The following is a 20,287-nucleotide window of genomic DNA, read 5'->3' on the forward strand; positions in this document are numbered from 1 at the left end:
TCTCTGCCCACGACGCCTCCCGCACAACCCAAGGTATGAATGGGTTAAGACCTTACGGACTGTTCAAATTTCACTGAGCTGTGTTGCTATCGCTTAAAGTTGAGTATCCCTATCATATCTGATATCATCAGCCCCCGCCACAGGTACACTGACGGTGAACGATGACAGAGTCCAAAACAGCAAATTCATGGACCGAGCAAGGACCACCGTGCTTGCTTGATCGGTAGTTGGAACGACCCGTTAAATGGTCTACCTATTTTTGCCATGGCCATGGCCTTGAGCTTGTGTGACTGTGAGTTACAATGGGGGATGAAGTTCAAGTTCTTTTTTGCTCTCCCACCGCCTGAGTTTCTAGTCCTCAGTGCTCCCTAAACGTAGACCTAACAGAGTCCCGGACATCCCAGCGCTCTGTGAGGTATATGGTTATTTTTATCAAGGATATAACTACCCCTTGCCCGAGGTTGAAGTTGGAGAGTTGAATGAAATTTATTAGAACCCAGTTTAGTCGAACTTATTAAGATATATGGTGAGGCTGTTTGGTTGATGATTTTCAGGAATCATTTACTGGGTAGACACAGAAAACTTCTCCACAAGTCTTAGCACACCTCTAATGGATCTTCATGCGCCGCCATCTTGTTTTTGGCTAGCTTTTATTTTTTGTAACGTCTTTGCCTTAGAACAAACCCTTCCTCTAGAAGGGGGAAAGATAAAAAACAGGGCATACGCAGAGAGCAACGCGCTGTGTTCGTCCACTCTCTAAACAATACCCGACAACAGAAAACTCAAAAAGAGGATCAGTTGAACAGAACTGTTTCCCATGCTCACTAACTGGACTTCTGATTTCCGTTTGTCGCAGGACGTCCAGTGCGGAAAAGTACATAGGAACAACGGGGTAGTTCCCACGGGTGTCAATGGTCAGTAGCCAATGGCCCTCATCCTGAATGCGAGGATTTTGGGAATTTCGGTGACATACCGCAGAGATCTTGGGTCAATTTGCTTGCTATTGTTGTATTCCGGATCGAAATCCGGTTCCTCGAACGCGTCCAGAACTAATCCTGAACGGAGAAAAGGGGATAAAACATCGTGTATGGGACGGTGGAACGTGTACTTTTAGAATTCAACGGAGTATGATGATTAGCGAAAATGAGACGGATGCATGCATGATAGAAGCATATGATAATATGGTTTTCATTCCGTCAAGTCAAATAACACAACATGCAACGTGCAATATATACCTGATAAAAAGGCTGGCCTTTCATCGCTTCCGCCTTCATCGGAGCGGGAGAATGGAGGTATGTGGTTATCTTTAGACTGACATGCTCCTCCTCGCGTCCTGTTTCCCGGCTATCCCCGTATTCGAGCACGCGCGTGGATCCAGCGGTGATGAGAGGATGGAGGAGCGTTGCAACAAATCTAGAAGCCGGAGTCACATACAAGGCACTCCAGAGAAAGCAACAAAAAAAAAAAAAATCTCGAATGGAGCTCCACACATCACTCCCTCCTCGCTTAAAGATAGTCAGTCTCCTAGGAAAAATAATCACCTACCGTCCAGTATTTTGCTTCAGTAGTTTTGGTAGAGCAGCTGCTAATGGTTCAAGAGTAGCGATATCCATGATGGCCATGTTCATTACGACGATATCGAATGGGCCCTCCTATCCCATGCAGAGAAGTAAAGAAGAATTCCTATTAGTTCACTGCCTCCAGTTGACGGATGAACGTAGACGGATTGTAGGCATGGGTGGGCTTTAGGGCAATATCATGAAAAAAACCCAGTCCTACTTCCGCTGTCTCCTTTGCGATGAAATTTTCGAAGCTCTGTGTGCTCGTGGCATCCAAAATCTGGTACGATATGGAGTTGACATTTTCTCCATTAGCATTTGTGCTTCTGTGTTTTGCATGATCGATCATGGCCTGGCTGCCATCTGTTGCAATAACACGAGCACCGTTCGACGCTAGCCAGCGCGCGACAAGCCCGTTTCCTGTCGCAAGGTCCAACGCCCTATCGCCGGGTTTCACGGCTGCCATGCGCTCAAGCGAAGGGAGTTCCACGATTCTGTAATAATCGTTGCCTTCGTAGCCCATATGCTGGTCCCAGAAGCTGGCATTCAGTTCCCAGGCTTTGAGGGCTTCTGCATTGGTTGGATTCGCCATTCTGAGAGCAGGTAGTCGTCGGACTTGGAGCTTCCAGGTGAGCGCAGGCTTCGTTTTTGTTCACTTGTTTGGAGAGGAGAGAACGGAGAACATTTTGAGGCCTGCCGGCTCGATATTTATATATCCTCGTATTCCCGAGGATTATTTGACGAGTGGTCTGGGGTTGTGTGAGTCATCTCGAAATTTTTTCACTAGCTGCAGCAGCGAAGGAGATGATTTCCAGACCGTTGTTACACGACGATTTTAGCTGAATTTCTCCCCATGGAGCCTCAAACCACTTGAGAGATAGCTAACTATCAATACAAATTTACAAATTTACGTTTTGCTTGCAATTAATCTATGATACATCGTCTGTCCTAGTTATATGTACTAGTTAGTAACTCATGAATATTTTATTCAACTATCATTGACTGTAAAATACATCTAAATTGAGATGTGTATGTAGCATTACATCTAGCTTGTCACACGCTCAACTACTAAGATGCAAAGGATCATTTGAATATATGGTTATTTTTCACAAAACAGTCGTTGAGCTTAATGATTCACAAAATGAAACGCTTACCTTCCTTTTTAAATGAAGAAACAGCAGTGATCAGTAGTATGAGTTGAGTGGGGAAGCCTCTTTGTCCCCTGCAAAACATCAATATTTGGTAGATACTATATATACGCTCACATCAATTGTCGAGCTATCAACAATCAATTAACAATCATATATCCCCAAGTAACCAACTCATGGGCCCTTGCATTTAAGTTGTAAAACACGACCAGCCACTCAATCAACCCCACATAGACCAAGAGCTACATTATTTAGCTCTCACTCAACTCCTGTTTCAATGACCGCCGAAGTAACAGAGAAGTAGAGACACTGAGCAGTATCCCCCATGACAGATAGATGATGGAGACTTGCATGGCACGCCTTGCGAACAGCAGGGGCCCAAGGCTTGTACGCATTGTCACATCAAAAAGGCATGTTCTCCGTTATTCCTTGCATGGACGGTAACATTTAACTTTGCTAGATTCGTTGCGATTTACCGACAAGCAATGGATCATGTTCGAACTGCCAGACCCTGAATCAAGAATGCAAGTGGGTATATCTTAATGATTCTGCAAGGTGCGCTAGAGCTGATCACGTAGGCCACACATTCGAAAGAGACGACGAAAAGCGGAGTCCTGACGTTGGAATCTTGGGTTAAACTTTTATATGCTCCCCTAGTCTTGGCACTGTTTTGCTTTCACAAGCATTACATCCGGCATAATAATATGTGATGGAGGTGGAAGGTTGGTCGATTGTAACTATCTAGCGGGCGCAGCACTGCTTAAATAGGTGTGGTTACGTGGCATTCTAACGAGCAATAGGGATGCCAACACTATGTCCATATTATCCCAATTGCAGAAAACAACAGTGACAGCTAACTGGTTTCTTACCCCTATAAACTGTACCGTACATCTGCTGTCGCAGGAAGGTAGTGAAAGGGCGGTTAAGTTGAAATACAGTGTGTGCGGCCCGGAGAGATTGTCAGCGAAGAAACGATTTTAAGTTGTTACATATGCTCCGCATGCCGAATCGCAGTATACTCCGGAAAGGTTCAAGAATATATCATGGATAAAAAAGCCTGTGCCAGAAAACATACCTTTAGAGGGATTGATATATCCATGCTTTCCTTCCAGCAAGAGAAAATAGCGACTGGCGTATACAGCCGCGGGGCGTGGGTGCTAGTTGAACTACGACAGAATAATTGTGCCGGCATGTTCACCGTCGCTCTAGTGTGCCACTCAGGCGGCGATCATAACGAAGCCTGGTACGAACATCCAATCTACTACGCCACCAAGTCTCCCAAGCCTGCTACCCCAAGGGGCTCCTCTGCAAATACTCAAACATAAGCCTCAGTGCACGAGGGTTTTGACAGTTGAATATTGAGACTATGTTCCTTTGGCTCCCCAATAACGGAGCTACCCAGCATGAAATCCAATCCGATGTCCTTGGCGGAGAGCGGAGCGGAATTCCGCCTTTATCGATAAGGCGCCAAGAGTGCTAGGTCCGCAACTCGGTTGTGCGCTTGAGCCGTACGTTGTCTTGCATTGAGATTTACTTGTCAAAATCACTGATGTCTTCGACAATGGGAGTTGCTCTCTTGGTGATCAGAAAGATGGATTCGCGCTCTAAATGGTTTTTTTTTTCATGTAACTTGGTGGTATGTACGGAGTAGCAAGAGCAAAGATACTAGTATGCAGTGGCTCTGAGAAATGGATTGAAACTTACTAGTAATATTAATGTGTCTAGTATCTGAGAATTCTTAATACTTACGGACATCAAATCATCTATTGTTTCATTCCTTTCTTAGTAGCTATTGTTCGTGCATCATGCTGGTTTGGATACTGGCAATAAATCTGGCCGTATGCGCCAAGATTTCCAGCCAAGCCGAGGTTGTTTTGCTCCATCGCCGTCAACCCTGGATATCTTGAAAGTCACCTGTCCGCGACTCCTGGGAATTCTCATCACCGCAGCTGCAAACCCCGTCAGTCAGCCTGCACTCAGAAGAGTCGTAGCTAGTGGCACAATAATACCAGTGATGACTTCTCCTCCTGAATCCTTGCCTCCTCCAGGCTCCCCGAAAACCCCCCATCCCATCATCTGTAACGCTATGCGCATATCGCTCTCCGCATCAGAGTACAAATCACTACACGAGAAGCTCATCAAGTGGCTACCTCCTGGCATTCAGGATCGAGTCTTGGAGCCAGCCGCGTTTAGAGAAGTTGTCAAATCTCAGAACAAATACAATGAGGCTGCTCTCCGCGCTTCGCTCCGTGTCCTCCTGGCCACCGGAGCTGGCATGAAACTCTTCGTTTTTATATCACAAAAGCTGGCATCGAGGAAGACGCAAAACGACGTGTAGGTTTCTTACTACAATCAACTGTGAACTGGCAGGATGAAAGTGAACTGATCTTTTGCCAAAAAACGACAGTAAACCTGCAAAAGGCACCCTCCGCCATTCTCCAGCACTTCGACTATCGGCGGCCCTATCTCTGACTCTCCTCTTGCACCGCCTCTTGCGCCGTTTTTTTTCCCGATTGCGCGCAAACCTACGAATGGATGATGCTCGCCCATTCCGTGAGCGTAATCCTCGAATCTCTCGAGCCTTGACATCTAAATATGCGCCTGCGATTGGTTCAAGCCTGGCAGGCTTTGCCCTGGGTGCTTACCCACAAAGCCAACTTCGCCTCACGCTAGCTATTTACATGTCAACCCGAAGCTTGGAATTTTTGTTTAATGAATTGGACGCCAATGGATGGTTCAAGAACCGGCCGTGGTGGTTTGGAAGTTGGTTGTTGATGCCGGTCTCCTTGGCCCAACTGTTCCACGCGTTTGTTTTTGATCGCGAGGCCGAGCCGAAGGTATACTTGGGAATCTAGATATCAATATCTCTTTATGTTGATCGGTGAAAAGCAAGAAGGCTGACTGTTCGTTTTAGTGGTTCGGTGACTTTATTCTCAATTTTACTCCAGGCCACATTCCCCCTCGACCAGGGAGCTACCCTTCGGACCGCCACTGGATAGATCAATATGAAACTGTGGATGCTCTAGCTAAAATTTCCGAATTGAAATGGCCGTGAGTCCCCCCCGTCTATGCCCATCAAATTGAAAAGTTCCCTTTTTTTTAACCTAAATCCTATCCTTATAATAGCGCCTTCATCTCCCCAATCCTCCACCCATCAAATCCAAAAACCCTTCCGGATTCCCTGCAATCCATATCCGCCGTAACATCCTCCGCCCACCCCTCAATCTCTTCCTTATCCTGTGCACTCCTCCACTCTAAATCCCCCTCGTGCCTAACCGCCTCCCTCCACCAATACCTCCTCTCAATCCCCCTCCTCGCGCGCTTCCTCACAAAGGTATACTTAATCCTCTCCCTCTTGAAATTCAAAACTTTCATCCACCAACCAATTCTTGCCATCAACGGTGTCTGCATGAAAATCCTCTCCAGAACGGCCATCCTTTCCACAGCCTTAGGGACAGCGTGGGGCAGTGTGTGCCTGTTCAACTCCTTCCTACCTCGTTCGTTGTTACCCACACAGCGCTTTTACCTCAGTGGAGCACTGGCTGGGTTACCATTTGCCTTCGCTGGCAATGGTAATCGGTCCATGTTCCTCTATTTCTTCCGTATTGCGGTTGACTCTGCTTGGAAAGTTGGGACGAAGCGCGGAGTATGGCGCGGTGGGAAGGGAGGTGATCTATTTGTCTTTGTTGCATCGTGGGCGCTTATTGGGGTGCTGTTGGAGAAGAATCCCGGTGCGGTTGATGGAGCGGGTTTGAGGAAGATTTTTGCGTGGTTACGGGGTGATGGGTTTGTGGACCTGGTCGAGACGGCTGGTGTGAAGAAGAAGGGGAAGAAGGCCGCTGCTGCTGCTGCGGATTAAATTGCATGTATTATGGATGAGGAAGGTCCGTTGCATCATTGCATATTTACGTGAATTACCAGTATAAATATATATATATATATTGTAATTTTTTTTTTAGTATACACTTTTCATTTATCTATCCCTTCCTAGTGCCATGTATTGTATTTTTGGAAAATTGTTCCCACCTTTAACTGCAAAGGGAACCCCTTCAGGAAACGCCTTCAGGGAACACCACATCCTCAACTATTCCTCATACATCATAATAATTGCATTCTATCACTCTCGTTAGGGATATATGGGCATATAATAGATTATGCAGCTTCTGAGTTTGATATGAAGCATGTTTCGTTAACCGGAGTATCAAAATATCCGGGGTGGTTGTGGAATAATCTCTCTACAATGAAATTGCTTTGCAGGGTTGGAGATGACGTCATTACGAACGGTGCAACCTTTGGTCATCATCATTGCTTGGTCAATCTTGGAAAATGGGGTATCATTGTCAAGCTAAGTACAGTTAAACCGTCGGAGTCGACTTGATGAAATGTCGAATTCAGGCAAATAAATGATAGATCACAGCAAATTTATGAGAAAAAAAGAAAATGCAAACATTCAAACATGCTGCGTTACAACAGATAATGGAATTTAAAAAAACAGAGAGGGAACAGAAAAAATTCTGCAAACGTAGCCCGCACCCCGTAGGCATGTACCTTGTGCGTTAATCCGCATAGACGAGAAATAAGAAAAAAGACAAAATCACCAAAAGCTACACCACCCAATGTAATGTTGGCAAAGATTTTCCACACTCGTAGCTTGGACTAACAACTTATCCACCTGGTCGGAAACGTTCAGCTCCTCTGTCGATTTGAAATCACGTCCCGTTAACTTCTCCTTCACTCGCGAAAGAACCTGAAGAGCTCGTGCATTCTGCACTTCCCGTGCTTCATTGGGCACGCCCTGCTGCGCGTCAAGGATGCCTCCTTCAAGAATCGATGGGCGTCGCCGGGAGAAATTGCTGGGTTGCACAGGATGTTCGACGCTTATTTCGTCGGCGATGGCTTGGCGGCGGTCCATGGGGAAAGATGGTCGAGCTGGTGATTCCCGAGCGCCTAAGCGCCAGTTTATGAGGGGATCGTGGATGAACTACGGATGGGAGTTAGTAATTGAGGCTGCTTGATAAGAGTTGCAGAGGTGCGAGCATGATACTTACCGCTTCCAATACGGCCATCAAAGACTCCTTGTTTTCTCGGATGACTCGCATTACAGCCTCACAGGTGATGTGATAACTACCCTCGATATTGCTAACCTCCATAGCAAAGGTGAGCATTCGGGTAAGACGGAATGGGACACGCTCAGGATATTTTTCACGATGCATTGCAATTTCGAAGCAGTCGCCGAAATCAATATGCACGATTTTGCCGGTAATGCGATCGAGTAAAAGATTTGACGGGTGACGGTCGCCCAAGCCGAGAATATATCCAACCATGGACATAACTCCAAGAGACCTGGTATAGTTCGTTCGTCTCTCCAGCCAAGATTCAGAACTCTTGCTTTTGAGCCAAAGGACTCGGTATAGATCTTTCCCGGTCGTGTTGTCCATGGCATATCCAAATACTTCAACCTTTTGCATAAGCGTCAAGTTGTCATAATCTGGGGCCATTTGTAGCATAATACGATGCTCTATATTAACTAGAATCCGTCGGCTTTCACGGTATTCTTTGATCAGAGCGTGCAATGTGTCAGTGTTGCAAACCCACCCAATTAAGCCAGAGTTCTGCGATAGTGGAATAGCGGGGAAGCGTTGAATTGTGAGATGGCGCTTGAAGCTTTCACTGTCATGATCAAGGAGGGTATTTACAAGTCCGAAAAGTTGCATGACACGCTCATCTTGCCGGATGTCCTCGTGGCCCTTAAGGACGTACATGTATGAATTTCCGTCGCTACCTTTCAATGTCATTTTGCGGGGTCGTTTCTTGGTCTGCATCACGGTGGACACTGGATCGAAGCTCATGATTCTAATCACAGGCTTACCGCTCTGGTACGTGCCAGGAACAGCCAACTCAAGGTCAACGGCGTCCTTAAGTTTAGGGGAGACGTATTTCAGGTCTAGAGTAGACAGCTGAGGGAGCTGACGAGCAATTTTCCGGAAGACAGTGTAGTATAGATCCCAGGCCTGGTTGAGATCACCTATAACTCCTGATTCGCGGTAAAGAATGCAAAAATGCTTGGCCTCTGCAAGGTCGCGGCCAAATGCCTGAGCAAAGGAAACTTCCCTAAGCGTTTCGGCACCCTTATCAAGCATATCATGTAAAGGCGCCAATGTCGCAAACATCCCTTCGACATTATGATCTCCAAAGTACAATCGAGAAGCTTCCTCTAAACCTTCATGCCAAAGCTCGTGCCATAAGACAGCGACACGAATCAGCTCGTGACTGACAATTTCCGCTTGTTCAACAAGCCTGGGGCTATGTTGCCTCATACTATCCATAATATGCGTAGCAGATTGAGACCGTCTCACAACGTTAGATTTCGTTGCTACAGTCAGAGGATAAACCAGGGCCTGTGGGTGGGCTTTTCCAACTTCCGCAAGCAATCTATGGACAGATCCCCTTACCCGTGCATTCGGCTGATTGATACGCGCGATGAGCTGAGGTGTGACCTCTAGCCATGTATCGACGCTAACTGAAGAGAATCCTTCAGTGACCACACCGCTTACTTCAGCATCGCCACCATGGTTGAACCAAAGGGTAAGAAGCCTCAAAGTGTCTTGCAGTGAACTTGTCGACGACAAGGAAATAGAGCGGAAAAACCCTCGAATAGCAGGAATGACGTGTTCAAGAACAATGTGATGGGGAACGAAGGTTTCCCGATTTGTTTGAGCGCTCAATGCGTTTACAACCTCAAAATTTGTCAATGCCCAGGCGTGCCATGCTTTGTAGGAGTCAAGATTATATTGTGTAGCTGCTGAATACGAATTCAAGACATCTCGTACTCCTTCTGAAGTCCAATCTCCTTTTTGAAGTGCTGTTTGCCATTCACCTTGCTTCAAATAGCTTTTTGCCAGTAGTCGTCGAAATTTACCCATTTCACCGATATGTTGACGTGCAGTGGCCAGGTCAGGATGGTCGGTAATGCCATTGACAAGGCCGGGCCTGTCTGAAGAAGCATGCTCACCATGAGCGATGAGAACAGAGCTATATCGCGAGAATTCTTCAGTCAACCCAACAGTGAATTCCCGTAACATCTGCAGTGCCTCTTTTTGGCGTCCAGCAGTCCAGTCATACTTGAGTCGAGCGTATATAACCTCTGGTGGTGTCGGTTGGTCTGATCCCTCACCACTTTCTAAGGCGCTTAGAGAACGGTCTGCCAGACCCATGCGATTTGACTTGCGGCATAAATTCGCAAATTTGATCCACATATCCAAATTCTCACGAGGACATACGACTAAGGCTCTTACTTTGAGCATGCGTTGCCATACCTCGACGTTTTGCTGGCAACCAAGGAGTCGTTTATTCCATGTTTCTTTCATTGCCTCCTGTTTCTCAGGATCACCAGCGTTCTGCTTATATGTGATTATTTCTTCGAGTTCTGCAAGCATTTGAACACGAACAACGACGTTATAAGCACGGTTATAAGACTCTCCCAGCAATGCCGAAAGTTCAGTATCCAGGCCATTTCGTGCTTTTTCAATGAACATCGCCGCTTCATCGAATTGGTTGCGATGTATAGCCAGAATCGCACCAAAAAATGACCGGTCAGGAGTTTGTTCTTTCATTACTCCGATATATGAGTCCATAAGCTCCCATTGGCCACGGCCCCAGGCCGCGCCCGCAGCAAGAGGCGCCATGGCCTTTCGATGTTCATTGGAGGCTTGGTTCCACTTTTCCTGAGCGAGATCAGAAAGCATTTTCCATTCACCGAGTGCATGCAGACAACGCATCTTTCCCATTGTAACATCGAATGAATCTGGATCGATAAGCTCTCGCCTCTTATACGCAGCCAGCGCCTCCTCCCAACGTTGTAGCTTGACGAACCACGTTTCCTTGAGCTCAACATCTCTGTACGCCTGAGCTTTACGAAGAATACCAATCGCAGCATCTGATTGTTGAAGTTGATTATTAATGCTGATTAATGCCTCAACTGCGCCTGAATTTTGATCCTGTTCGAATTCCAATTCCTTATAATGAAGAGCTTTGGCGAAGGCGTGGCATTTTCCGGCATACTTGCCGAGGGTTCGGATGTCGATATGCAATGCCTTGTCGTCATGTTCCATGAATTCTGCAAGATTAAGAAGGATCTGTAGGATTTCGGGGGGAATATTCTGGGATGTAAGCGCCATGTCTATAGAGCGAACAAGTTCTTCTTGGTACTGGCCATAAAGTTCAGTCCAGCAAGAAACGAATGCAGCATTAAAAAGATCCTTCGCAAGAGGTTGATAAATTCCAGCTAAACTAGCACAAGCCCGAAGAGCATGGGATGGGGACTCCTTCAGGAGCTCAACACTAAATCTTCGAATCCATTCTTGCCAGTCCTCCCGAGTCGATTTTTGAGATGCATCCCATGCATTCTTCAGATGTTGCTGATTAACTAGGATTTTCTTTTGACCGACATCGGCGAACGTAGCATCATCACCAAGCGCTCCATAGTGCTCGTCAGGGTTTAGATCTTGAGGAAGTGGATCCCCCTTCTGTAATTTTGAAACAAGAACTTGGTAGTTGTGATGATTTATTTGATGGGTTTGAATAATTTTGTTCATGAGCTGGATGTAGTTGTTGAAGTCCTGCCCTAGCTGGAATATAAGCGTGCAGATACAATCCAGGGCGGTTTGCCGTAGGGTACGGTCACTACCCGCAATCACCCTTGACAGTGGATGTATCATAAGAGAAGCGAAATCGGACACATTGACCTGTCGGGAAAGCTTTCCTAAGGTCTCAATAGCAGATTTTCGAATCCCCGGAGGACCTTGGTTTTTGTCAAATAAACGAACAATGGCCGGAACGATTAGATGCATATACTCCTCCCCGCTCGGCCCAAATATCAAAAAGGTGTGTAAAATTCTTTCTGATGGCTGTCGTCTTGGCGTATTATCCTTCTCTAAGGTGTCGAGCATAAGCGGGATCAAGCCTGCCAAGTATTTCTTGAACTCTCCTTCCAAGGACTTTGCAATTGCCTCGACAAGAGATAATATTGTGGCTTGGACTTGGTAAGAGCAATCCCAGAATTCACGGATGACCTCAATGATTTCTGGCAAAAAGGCTCGGATGTGTTGTCTGACAATGGTCACTATGATTGCTAATTGGTTGAAGTAAGATTCAAGCCGACTGGTGGGAGTACTTCGAATAACGGAGAGGAAAGAAGGTATAATTTGCCCTAAGAATGGCACGCATTTCAACCCCAAGGTTTTGAATATGGTAACAATGGCATCGATAACAGCAGAGTGGTATTGGGAGAGAGAACTTTCGTTGAGGATATTTTGAAGGAGGGTGTTAATAACGACAGTGGGATAATATTCATCGTTAGAGGGGGTGAGACCTTGCATGATAAGGGAAACATCCGATACCGTTTGGACTTCATTTACGTGATGGATATCGGGCGAGGATTCAATTATTTGCTGGTGTTTGTATGGATCCAAAGCGCCGAGGATACCAAGCAACTTTATAGTCTCCTTTCTCAGAGATCCAGTTTGTTCGGTTTTTATAATGTTAATCAGGACAGCGAGGAGATTTGGATATTCAATATAAGGCTCGATGACATAGCCAGCATTACTTGCAAGTTGGCCTAGTGTTCGTAATGCTGCTTCTCGCTTAGATTGGGATGATAAATCTTGAAGTGCTTCCAGGATAATTGGCATGAGCTGCGGCAAATATTGCTTCATATCCTCACCACCGACTGTCGCAAGTTCACCAATGGCTTTCAAAGTTGTCGATGCAACTCCAGCATTTGGATCAGTTGTTTTCGGAAATAAAGCTTTCACCATGGGGTCAACATAGGATCGGACGAGTTTCGTAGCATTCGCAACAAACAAGCTGATTAGTTGCGCGCTTTCCTCCTTCTGGCGAGATGTGGTAGCAAAGCTGAGTCCAGTCAACAAATTCACCAACAATTTCCTTAATGGCGGAAAAACGTATGCCGGATTAACACTAGAAAGACGTCCAATAATACTGATTGCAGCTTCCCGAACCGAAAATACTTCGTCATTCACTGCGAGGAAAAGGCATCGAACATTTTCAGGTTTGGCTAAATGACGGTCGAATTTCTGATCTAACGACTCTAGGACGATTCGCCGAATTTCGGGGTCTGGATCTCCCACTCCAACAGAGAGGAGAGTATCTATGACTTCACTAACAACTTGGATCGAGTGACTACTAGTCTGATTAATGATAGGGTCGTGGACAAAAAGTTGACAACACGTTAATGCAGACGCTTTCCGGATTTCCGGATTATCCCTATGGACGAAATTAATAGCAACGTCACGAACAAATTCGTTCAAAATATGCCCTATAAAAGTTAGGTTCGAAGTTGAAAAAATTTGAGGGGTTCACAGTCGTCGCTGAAACTCACCAGAGAAGTCAAAGCTGCCAAGCGTGTGCAGTGCAAGGGCAATTTCACTGTCGGTTGGCTCCTGCAGAAAAGCTCCATAGTCCTTCGCAAATGAAGGCATTGGAGGTGGGCGGTTTTCCGGGCAGCCAAGAGGCCGGAATGGAGAGCCAGAAAGGACTATGCTTAGCATGTCAAGTAATTTTTCTTGAATTGTTGCCTTTATTGGAGGTATATAGTGCGCCATATCTACCAAGGCCTGCGTAAGGGATTCGCTTAATCCGCACGCGAAAATTGGGTCCAGTAAGGCCTCCATGTATTTGCTAAGCGTTTGTCCGACAGCCAGTGATAACATGCTGATGCACTCAAACATTGGACCTTCATTGACTGCTGCACGGTTACGACTAGAGCGAATATTAGCTGAATGCCAATACACAGATCAGCTAGTTTGTTGTAGCTTACGCTTTCATTGTTAACCCTTCCCGGATATACACAATAATCCCATCAAGAAACTGCCCAATAGAATTACCCACGGCATTCGCGATTTTTCCGATGGCAATGAAAGCAGCATTTCGCTCCTTATCCCGCTTTAATTGTGCTTGTAAATATATCATGAATCTATGTAGATATACATTCGTAAACTCCAGAGGCGCATATGAAGCTAGAATGGGGATGGTAAGGACGATCTGTGTTCGAATCTTCGGATCACGGTGGTCTTTGAGGCGTAGGACTATTTCACAGGCATTTCGATAATGCTCATTCATGAACATAGCACCTTTCAGGAGGAGTTCTTTCAAGGTGAGAAGCGAGCCATGAATCCAATCAACATTACTGGACCTCAGGCCCTGTAAAGACTCCTCGTAAATTCGACCAAACCATTGTTGACGGACCTGGACGTCCCTCGCTGCTAATATTTCAAAACACTCGCTAACGGCTTCGGCAGAGGTCTCACGAATGAGAACTTTTGGATCTCTCAATGCCACCCATATAAGCTCGAATATCTGTGGGACGAAGCCGTAGAGAAGAGTCGGTGAACCTTTTGCAAGCTCCCGGATGACTAGGACCGCAGCGAACCGCCTATTTTCTTGTCTTTCGGACTGTAGCCATTCCAATGCGGACTGAATTTCGCTTTCCACTAACTCCGCAGTCAAAGCACCACCAGGTTTGGCCAGACGACCGAGTGAGCGCGCTGCATATATTAAGACTGCGTTATCGTTGCTCCGTAGTGCACTTCGTAAGTAGCTGGCGAAACGGGTGGTCTTTTGAGCAGCATCGACGCCATCAAAGTCGATCAACCTATCGAGAGCAAGAAGCCCGCCAATTTTTTCATTTGCATCATTTCCGGTAACAACAAGTTGGGCGATACGCTGAGAGACCGCATTGTAATATTCGATGAACTTATCCGGTGGCAGCTCTATATACGATGCAAACCGCATGAATCGTCAGCAAATCTCCCACCTCAGGTCAATAAGATCGCAGTTTAAAGGATAGAGATGGGAGTAGAACCTCTAGAGACAGCGATGACATTATCGTGGAGTTCGTATGATGCGCGGGAGCGGGTTTCTTCGTTCTTGGATTTCAGTTCGTGGAAAATGCGCTGGGCCGCGTCTGTCCCTGAAGCTGCCTGCGCCATGATGGGCAACTAATTTCGAGGACTAGCATGTGGCATTTGCCTCATGCAAGCTAGTTATACGAAGATATACATCAAAGTTTACTGGTGCTTCCATAGGTGAAGAAGTCCCTGTTAGTTTTGGGGTGAGAGATAGTTGTCGTTGCGTGTTGACCGAGATCCAGCGATGAGGCTAAAATCCCGTGACTGAGGGCAAGGCCTTGCTCCATTTCCGATGTGAATGATACTAGCATCAGAAATCCTACCCCCCTCATACAAGCATATATTATATTAAGCCAATCTTTAGGGTACGGCTTTGTGAAATATTATCACAGACATAAATTCCACGATTCTTGGACCTGCTTTTATCTGTTTGAGAAGGGTGCTCAAACCTCTAGAAACACTATATAATTATGCGTTAGCGGTTTATTAGACCAACCGTACGAAAATCCTCACCTCAAATACCATCTTCAACTCCAGTCTTCTTGATGACACTCCAACCGTCAGCGGATTAAAAAAGCGCTGAGGCAACAATGGCAGTCAGGCTGTCTCCAACGGCGAATTTGTTTCGCAAATCTCGACTATTTGCGCTTCCCCCAACCCTATCCCCTCCAACCCAAACTGCATCCTCCAGCCAAATCACCGAATCCGATACAGCTACCCTTCCTTATCCTATCCGCGCCGCAATCGTTACCCCGGATTCTTCCCTAGCAAGGGGCGATTGGGGTCTCAAGCGACCACTACCAGCGAAGTCCACGATACAGAGTTCATCGACACCCGTTGTTCGCATCAATGCTCTCGACACGTTTGAGCATATCACTGATTTCGAATCTGCTGGAGACCATGTCAAGACCCTAACGAAATGGCAGGAACTTTCGCTGCCAATATCTCTACCCAAGAACAACGGAATTGCGATACAGGTTGGTGGGGGAAATCATGAGAGTGTTTTCGAATCTAGAATCGATAATACACATCAAACTCCCAACGCCGCATCCCCTAATTCTAAGCGATTCAGATTTGGTGGACCGTGGCTAGCTGGTCAAACAGATATTGAATTCAATCGGTATCTAACATCCGTCCGCCGCCGAAAGCCAGAATTTATGAAGACCCTTCGACAGCTCGTTGCGGAGGGGAAATTAGCCGATGCGAGACGCAAAGCCCGGGAGGGAGGGGAAAATCTTGACGGTTTACAAAGTCCCTCAAGTATCAGTGAGGAGGAGTTCCAGGCCGCGCTAAGAACTTTGAGAGCCGATCCTACAGCTTTGGGACCTATAATTTCCAAGTTTTTGGACCTACCTCCGCCTCCTCAGACACCAAGCCACCGCATCCATCTTAGCAGTTGGAGTTCAGCACCCTCCGAAGCTTCATCTGCGGAGTATGGCCGCCGGGGACCACCTCAGACTCATCCTTCCGCAGGCTTGTCCTATTTACGCACGGGCGCTCACATAGTCAACCACCCCGTTGTTGGGCCACAAAAGCATCCCCGACCCGTTCCGGCACGTATTCTTCGACCAAAACGCCGACACAGAGGAAATGCCTACAAAGCTGTAGTTGGCGTAGGAGGTATAGTCACAGAAGACGTCAATAGTCATGCTTTTAAGGAGCACAATGGCCCTGGGGGGATCACCGATTTTGACCCTGATGTCCCTGGAGGAGCTAAGTACTGGGTCCATCCCGTCCGTGCCTCGGTGACCTCAGAAGGCAAAATCTCTCTTGCAATTGATCGAGCATCAGATACTGCTAAAGCGCTTCATGGCGGTCTCCCTGAAGCAGAGCCGCTACCGGACTACGTACGTGGCACTCAAAGGACGTTCGAGGAGTTAGCCCCGAAAAGGTCTGTGAATCGGGGTACGGCGGGAGAAACCATAGGCAGCAGCCCGCAAGACATACTAAACATCCTCAAAGAGTCGAAAGAGTCGAAGTCGAGTTCTATCTGAGATATAACCTCTGAGCTGTACAATACAACGGAAGGTTGAGTTGTTCTTTTACTCCCGCATCATTCCTAAACATATTTCTCAGCACCTTCTGTAGATTTCTTTGCAATGGAGTTTATTTTTTCTTTCTACATCCAGGTGTATATATATAAGTAGTGTTTAGCTCTAAAAAACCGTTCATTGGTCACGTGATATAGGGCACACAATTAAGCCAACATCAAGAATTCCAAGCTGCTTTCTTTTCCTCTCCTCGTCCCGCCCACAACTTTCGAACCCCAACCTGTTAACACATCAACAACCGCAAAAATGGGTCGCGTCCGCACTAAGGTAAGAGAGGATAACTGAGAGATCCAATTCCTTACTTTTACAATTAAAGCAATCGTTCAGTCGCTAACCACGACCTCAATAGACCGTCAAGAAGTCCGCCAAGGTCATCATCGAGCGTTACTATCCTAAGCTCACTCTCGATTTCGAGACCAACAAGCGCATCTGCGATGAAATCGCTATCATTGCCTCCAAGCGTCTTCGAAACAAGGTGTGCTACGCCAAGCTATCACACAAATGAACTGATGATGGTTGGAATTCTAAACCTTTACTTTGCGTAGATCGCCGGTTATACCACCCACTTGATGAAGCGTATCCAGCGTGGCCCCGTCCGTGGCATTTCCTTCAAGCTTCAGGAAGAGGAGCGTGAGCGCAAGGATCAATACGTCCCCGAGATCTCTGCTTTGGACGTTTCGCAGTCCGAGAGCGGACAGCTGGATGTCGATGCCGACACCAAGGACCTGCTCAAGAGCCTTGGTGTAAGTTTTTTTCAAAGACGCTGCAAATTTTTGCGCACTATTTTCTAACTTCTATTTTTCTGGTTTCGTTTAGTTCGATACCCTCAAAGTCAACGTTGTTCCAGTCAGCCAGCAGACGACCGATAGCCGCCCTCGCCGCTTTGGCGGTGCCCGTTAAATTCTCCCCGTTTAAAATGGAAAGAATTGTTTGTTAATAATGGTTTTAATCTAAAGATGGCAGGCAATTGCGGAATGGAAGGCGTTTTTCTCCTTCGTTTTATTTCTATATTTAGTCGAGGACTGCACGGATTGAAAAAAGGGGGGAAATGCGACGTGGTGATTCACCTCCGTCAATGGATCTATCCCATAAGTCTTTTTTTCTTTTTTCCTACAAATTCTCATATTGCATGTTAACGCACGACAAAACCAGAAAAGAAATATAAAATATATCTATTCTCAAGACAAGGTGTCGCTGATTCTTCACGGATGACGCTTGATTGCCAATATTTGTTCTTCCGTTTTCTCTTTCGACGTTTCCCCAACGTCTGTCAGCAGGTGGGTGGGATAACGCCGTGTGCCACTCTAGTTTGACTATTGCTTCAGCCTATGAGGCATGAAGTTGGTGAGATTGATGTTCGAAATGACAAAAAAGGTAGGTCTGTGATCAGTTGATACATCGATTGACACATACTACACTCAAAAATGGTTGATGTAGACGCTATCCTTATTCAAACACAAGGCCTCCTTGACCTCCTTTCACCTCCTTTCACTCTCTCTCGTAATATCCCTTGGTAGCGGGCTCTAGAATAGTGTCCCTTCAAAATGCCCGACTCGATGCGAAACACGACATGGCACGTCTTAAATTGTAGGGAGGATATCATCATCTTCATCACCATCGTCATTTGACGCATCCCGCCTCGCGTTACCAAGTTGTCTCGTTGGCTTAAAGCCTTCGATCGAACCACCATGTAAATCTTCCGCGCGGGAGGACGGAGGCCGAACCATGGCAACTGCAGCTTCTAGATGCGGAGAATGTTGTTTCTCAAAAATATTCACACCAACCCGCCCAGCATCCAGCCCGCGGTGATGCGGAGTTCCATCTCCCCTTTCCATAGCCAGATTACCCTGACCAGGTTCATCATGATCATGGACCGCCAACCGACCCATTCCATCCATAATCACCTCGGGTTCTAGACTCTTATCCCTAATCACCAGCAGGCGCATAGCCTCCTCGACATCATTCGCCATCTCTACCTGATCTTCCTGCATAACCTCCCTTTTCCCTATTTCACTCTCCTTCCCCTTCGTCGTATTCTTCTCCCGCCTCGCCCGTCCTTCCTCCAACAGCAAAATCTGCTCCGTCGGTGCCTGTCCCAGAGCGGCAGGTGTCCTCTCCCATGCCGGTTGCTGAATCAACTGTACACGAATATACATAGCCCGCTCCGCACACTCGTCTGAACACCACTTCTCAATCTGCTCCTTAGGGACAACCTTCATCTCCTTTCCGCGGCCGCCAGGCCCGCTTCCCTTCTTCCCCCACACAACCCTGAACCTCGCCCGGGGATCTTCCTTCCGATGTTCATTAGCACAAAGCGCGTAGCCACAGCGGCCGTCAATGTTCCGCTCTAAGATGAGATTGTCATAGTCGGACGGCTGGAAAGGGATGAGGGCTTCTTTGAAAGCTTTGACGTCTTCGGGGAGCGGGGAAGATGCTAAGGCAATTGGGGAACTGGGGAAGGAGAGGAGCTCTTCGATGCGGGAGAGGATGATAGCCTCAGTGTCTTTGCGGGCTTGGATTTGACGGGCGTGGTGGAGGGCTATAGCTAGATGACGGGGGTCCGGAGCTGGTTTGCGGTGTTTAGTTATGGATTTCCGCCTGGTAAAGGTGGTTGTTGTAGTTGTTGCTGTTGCTGTGGGAGAGGGATTTGTGTTTGCGGACGGCGGGGCTTCTTTAGCGAGAGAGGCGTGGATTGAGGGGAGAGATGATTTCGCGTTGGATGACTCTTGAGGCGCGAGATTGTTGGACATATTGTCCTGTATATGCTGCTAGGAGACAGAAGCGGATCAATCAGTTGCGAGGATGTGGGCTTATTTTACTCCTTTTTTGCTTTCTCTTCCCTCTCTTCCTCGATCAGTTAGCCTCTTGATGGGTCGATACGACGAGGTGTAGGTATCAATACCAACAGGAGCAATTTTTTCTGCCCGTCAGAATAATAGGACAGGAATCCAACACAACCATGCTGCTAGCAGCTAGTTGGATATCATACACCATTCAAGTTTCCCCGGAAATAGCTGTGGAGGTCCCACTGTTGTTTCAGTAGCCTATAGGCAGAAATGTCAGCATTGAAAACCGACAATCAAGCAGGAACAGAAACAGACATCGCCAGAGGGGTCGATCTGCTCGTCTTGGGGCATCTACGTCGGTGGTGGAAAGTGGCGTCTATACGACCCGCACCAGCCACAGCTTACAAACCGCGCCGCCACTCGTTCCCCAAGGCCATCGTCAATGTAAAGTACACAAAGTGGGCTGTCGACACTCCCGCTATCCCGCCAGATACCACCTGCATTCCTACGTTCCTTTCTCCTCTAATCTTAAATGTTTTTGGCGTAATAAACCTCTCTAATTCCGTAAACTTTCGGTTCCGTCTCTCAACTCTGCTGGTGAGCGTCCTTCCTCCCCCCCCGCTTGTCTTGACCCCGATTAAGTACTCTTGTTTAGAGATGATATTTTAGCTGCCAGCCAACCTTGTCTTCGCTGCTGACGTGGTTTAGGCTTCATGAAGTTCTACTGTTTCAGCCCCTAAGCATATCCTGCGCAACGAAGAATCCTTAATCAAATAATTCATCCTCTGCGAAAACTTATTTTGGTGCTTTGTTGAT

The 20,287-nt window shown here is 46.9% G+C and overlaps 7 protein-coding genes across 7 annotated transcripts; 4 read left to right on the forward strand and 3 right to left on the reverse strand.

Moving 5' to 3' along the window:
- Nucleotides 1-915: 915 nt before the first annotated feature.
- HCBG_07102 (uncharacterized protein) lies at nucleotides 916-2,151 on the reverse strand (the record flags this gene model as incomplete). Its single annotated transcript, XM_045434151.1, has 4 exons — nucleotides 916-1,107; nucleotides 1,317-1,413; nucleotides 1,546-1,652; nucleotides 1,780-2,151. The coding sequence occupies 4 exons, from the start codon at nucleotides 2,149-2,151 to the stop codon at nucleotides 916-918; spliced, it is 768 nt and encodes a 255-aa protein (XP_045284942.1).
- A 2,570-nt stretch (nucleotides 2,152-4,721) lies between these two features.
- On the forward strand, nucleotides 4,722-6,566 carry HCBG_07103 (uncharacterized protein; the record flags this gene model as incomplete). Its single annotated transcript, XM_045434152.1, has 4 exons — nucleotides 4,722-5,041; nucleotides 5,115-5,544; nucleotides 5,622-5,758; nucleotides 5,834-6,566. The coding sequence occupies 4 exons, from the start codon at nucleotides 4,722-4,724 to the stop codon at nucleotides 6,564-6,566; spliced, it is 1,620 nt and encodes a 539-aa protein (XP_045284943.1).
- Nucleotides 6,567-7,021: 455 nt separating this feature from the next.
- On the reverse strand, nucleotides 7,022-14,791 carry HCBG_07104 (uncharacterized protein; the record flags this gene model as incomplete). Its single annotated transcript, XM_045434153.1, has 5 exons — nucleotides 7,022-7,688; nucleotides 7,756-13,043; nucleotides 13,107-13,486; nucleotides 13,545-14,496; nucleotides 14,589-14,791. The coding sequence occupies 5 exons, from the start codon at nucleotides 14,713-14,715 to the stop codon at nucleotides 7,302-7,304; spliced, it is 7,134 nt and encodes a 2,377-aa protein (XP_045284944.1).
- A 415-nt stretch (nucleotides 14,792-15,206) lies between these two features.
- Nucleotides 15,207-16,811, forward strand: HCBG_07105 (uncharacterized protein; the record flags this gene model as incomplete). Its single annotated transcript, XM_045434154.1, has 1 exon — nucleotides 15,207-16,811. One exon carries the CDS (start codon nucleotides 15,225-15,227, stop codon nucleotides 16,626-16,628), a length of 1,404 nt encoding a protein of 467 aa, XP_045284945.1.
- A 71-nt stretch (nucleotides 16,812-16,882) lies between these two features.
- HCBG_07106 (40S ribosomal protein S17) lies at nucleotides 16,883-18,140 on the forward strand (the record flags this gene model as incomplete). Its single annotated transcript, XM_045434155.1, has 4 exons — nucleotides 16,883-16,952; nucleotides 17,035-17,160; nucleotides 17,231-17,428; nucleotides 17,502-18,140. The coding sequence occupies 4 exons, from the start codon at nucleotides 16,932-16,934 to the stop codon at nucleotides 17,583-17,585; spliced, it is 429 nt and encodes a 142-aa protein (XP_045284946.1).
- Nucleotides 18,141-18,265: 125 nt separating this feature from the next.
- HCBG_07107 (DUF408 domain-containing protein) lies at nucleotides 18,266-19,435 on the reverse strand (the record flags this gene model as incomplete). Its single annotated transcript, XM_045434156.1, has 1 exon — nucleotides 18,266-19,435. One exon carries the CDS (start codon nucleotides 19,433-19,435, stop codon nucleotides 18,266-18,268), a length of 1,170 nt encoding a protein of 389 aa, XP_045284947.1.
- A 306-nt stretch (nucleotides 19,436-19,741) lies between these two features.
- HCBG_07108 (uncharacterized protein) lies at nucleotides 19,742-20,188 on the forward strand (the record flags this gene model as incomplete). Its single annotated transcript, XM_045434157.1, has 2 exons — nucleotides 19,742-20,068; nucleotides 20,180-20,188. The coding sequence occupies 2 exons, from the start codon at nucleotides 19,742-19,744 to the stop codon at nucleotides 20,186-20,188; spliced, it is 336 nt and encodes a 111-aa protein (XP_045284948.1).
- Nucleotides 20,189-20,287: the final 99 nt, after the last annotated feature.

Source organism: Histoplasma capsulatum (genome assembly GCF_000150115.1).
Source record: "Histoplasma capsulatum G186AR genomic scaffold supercont2.11, whole genome shotgun sequence".
NCBI lineage: Eukaryota > Fungi > Ascomycota > Eurotiomycetes > Onygenales > Ajellomycetaceae > Histoplasma > Histoplasma capsulatum.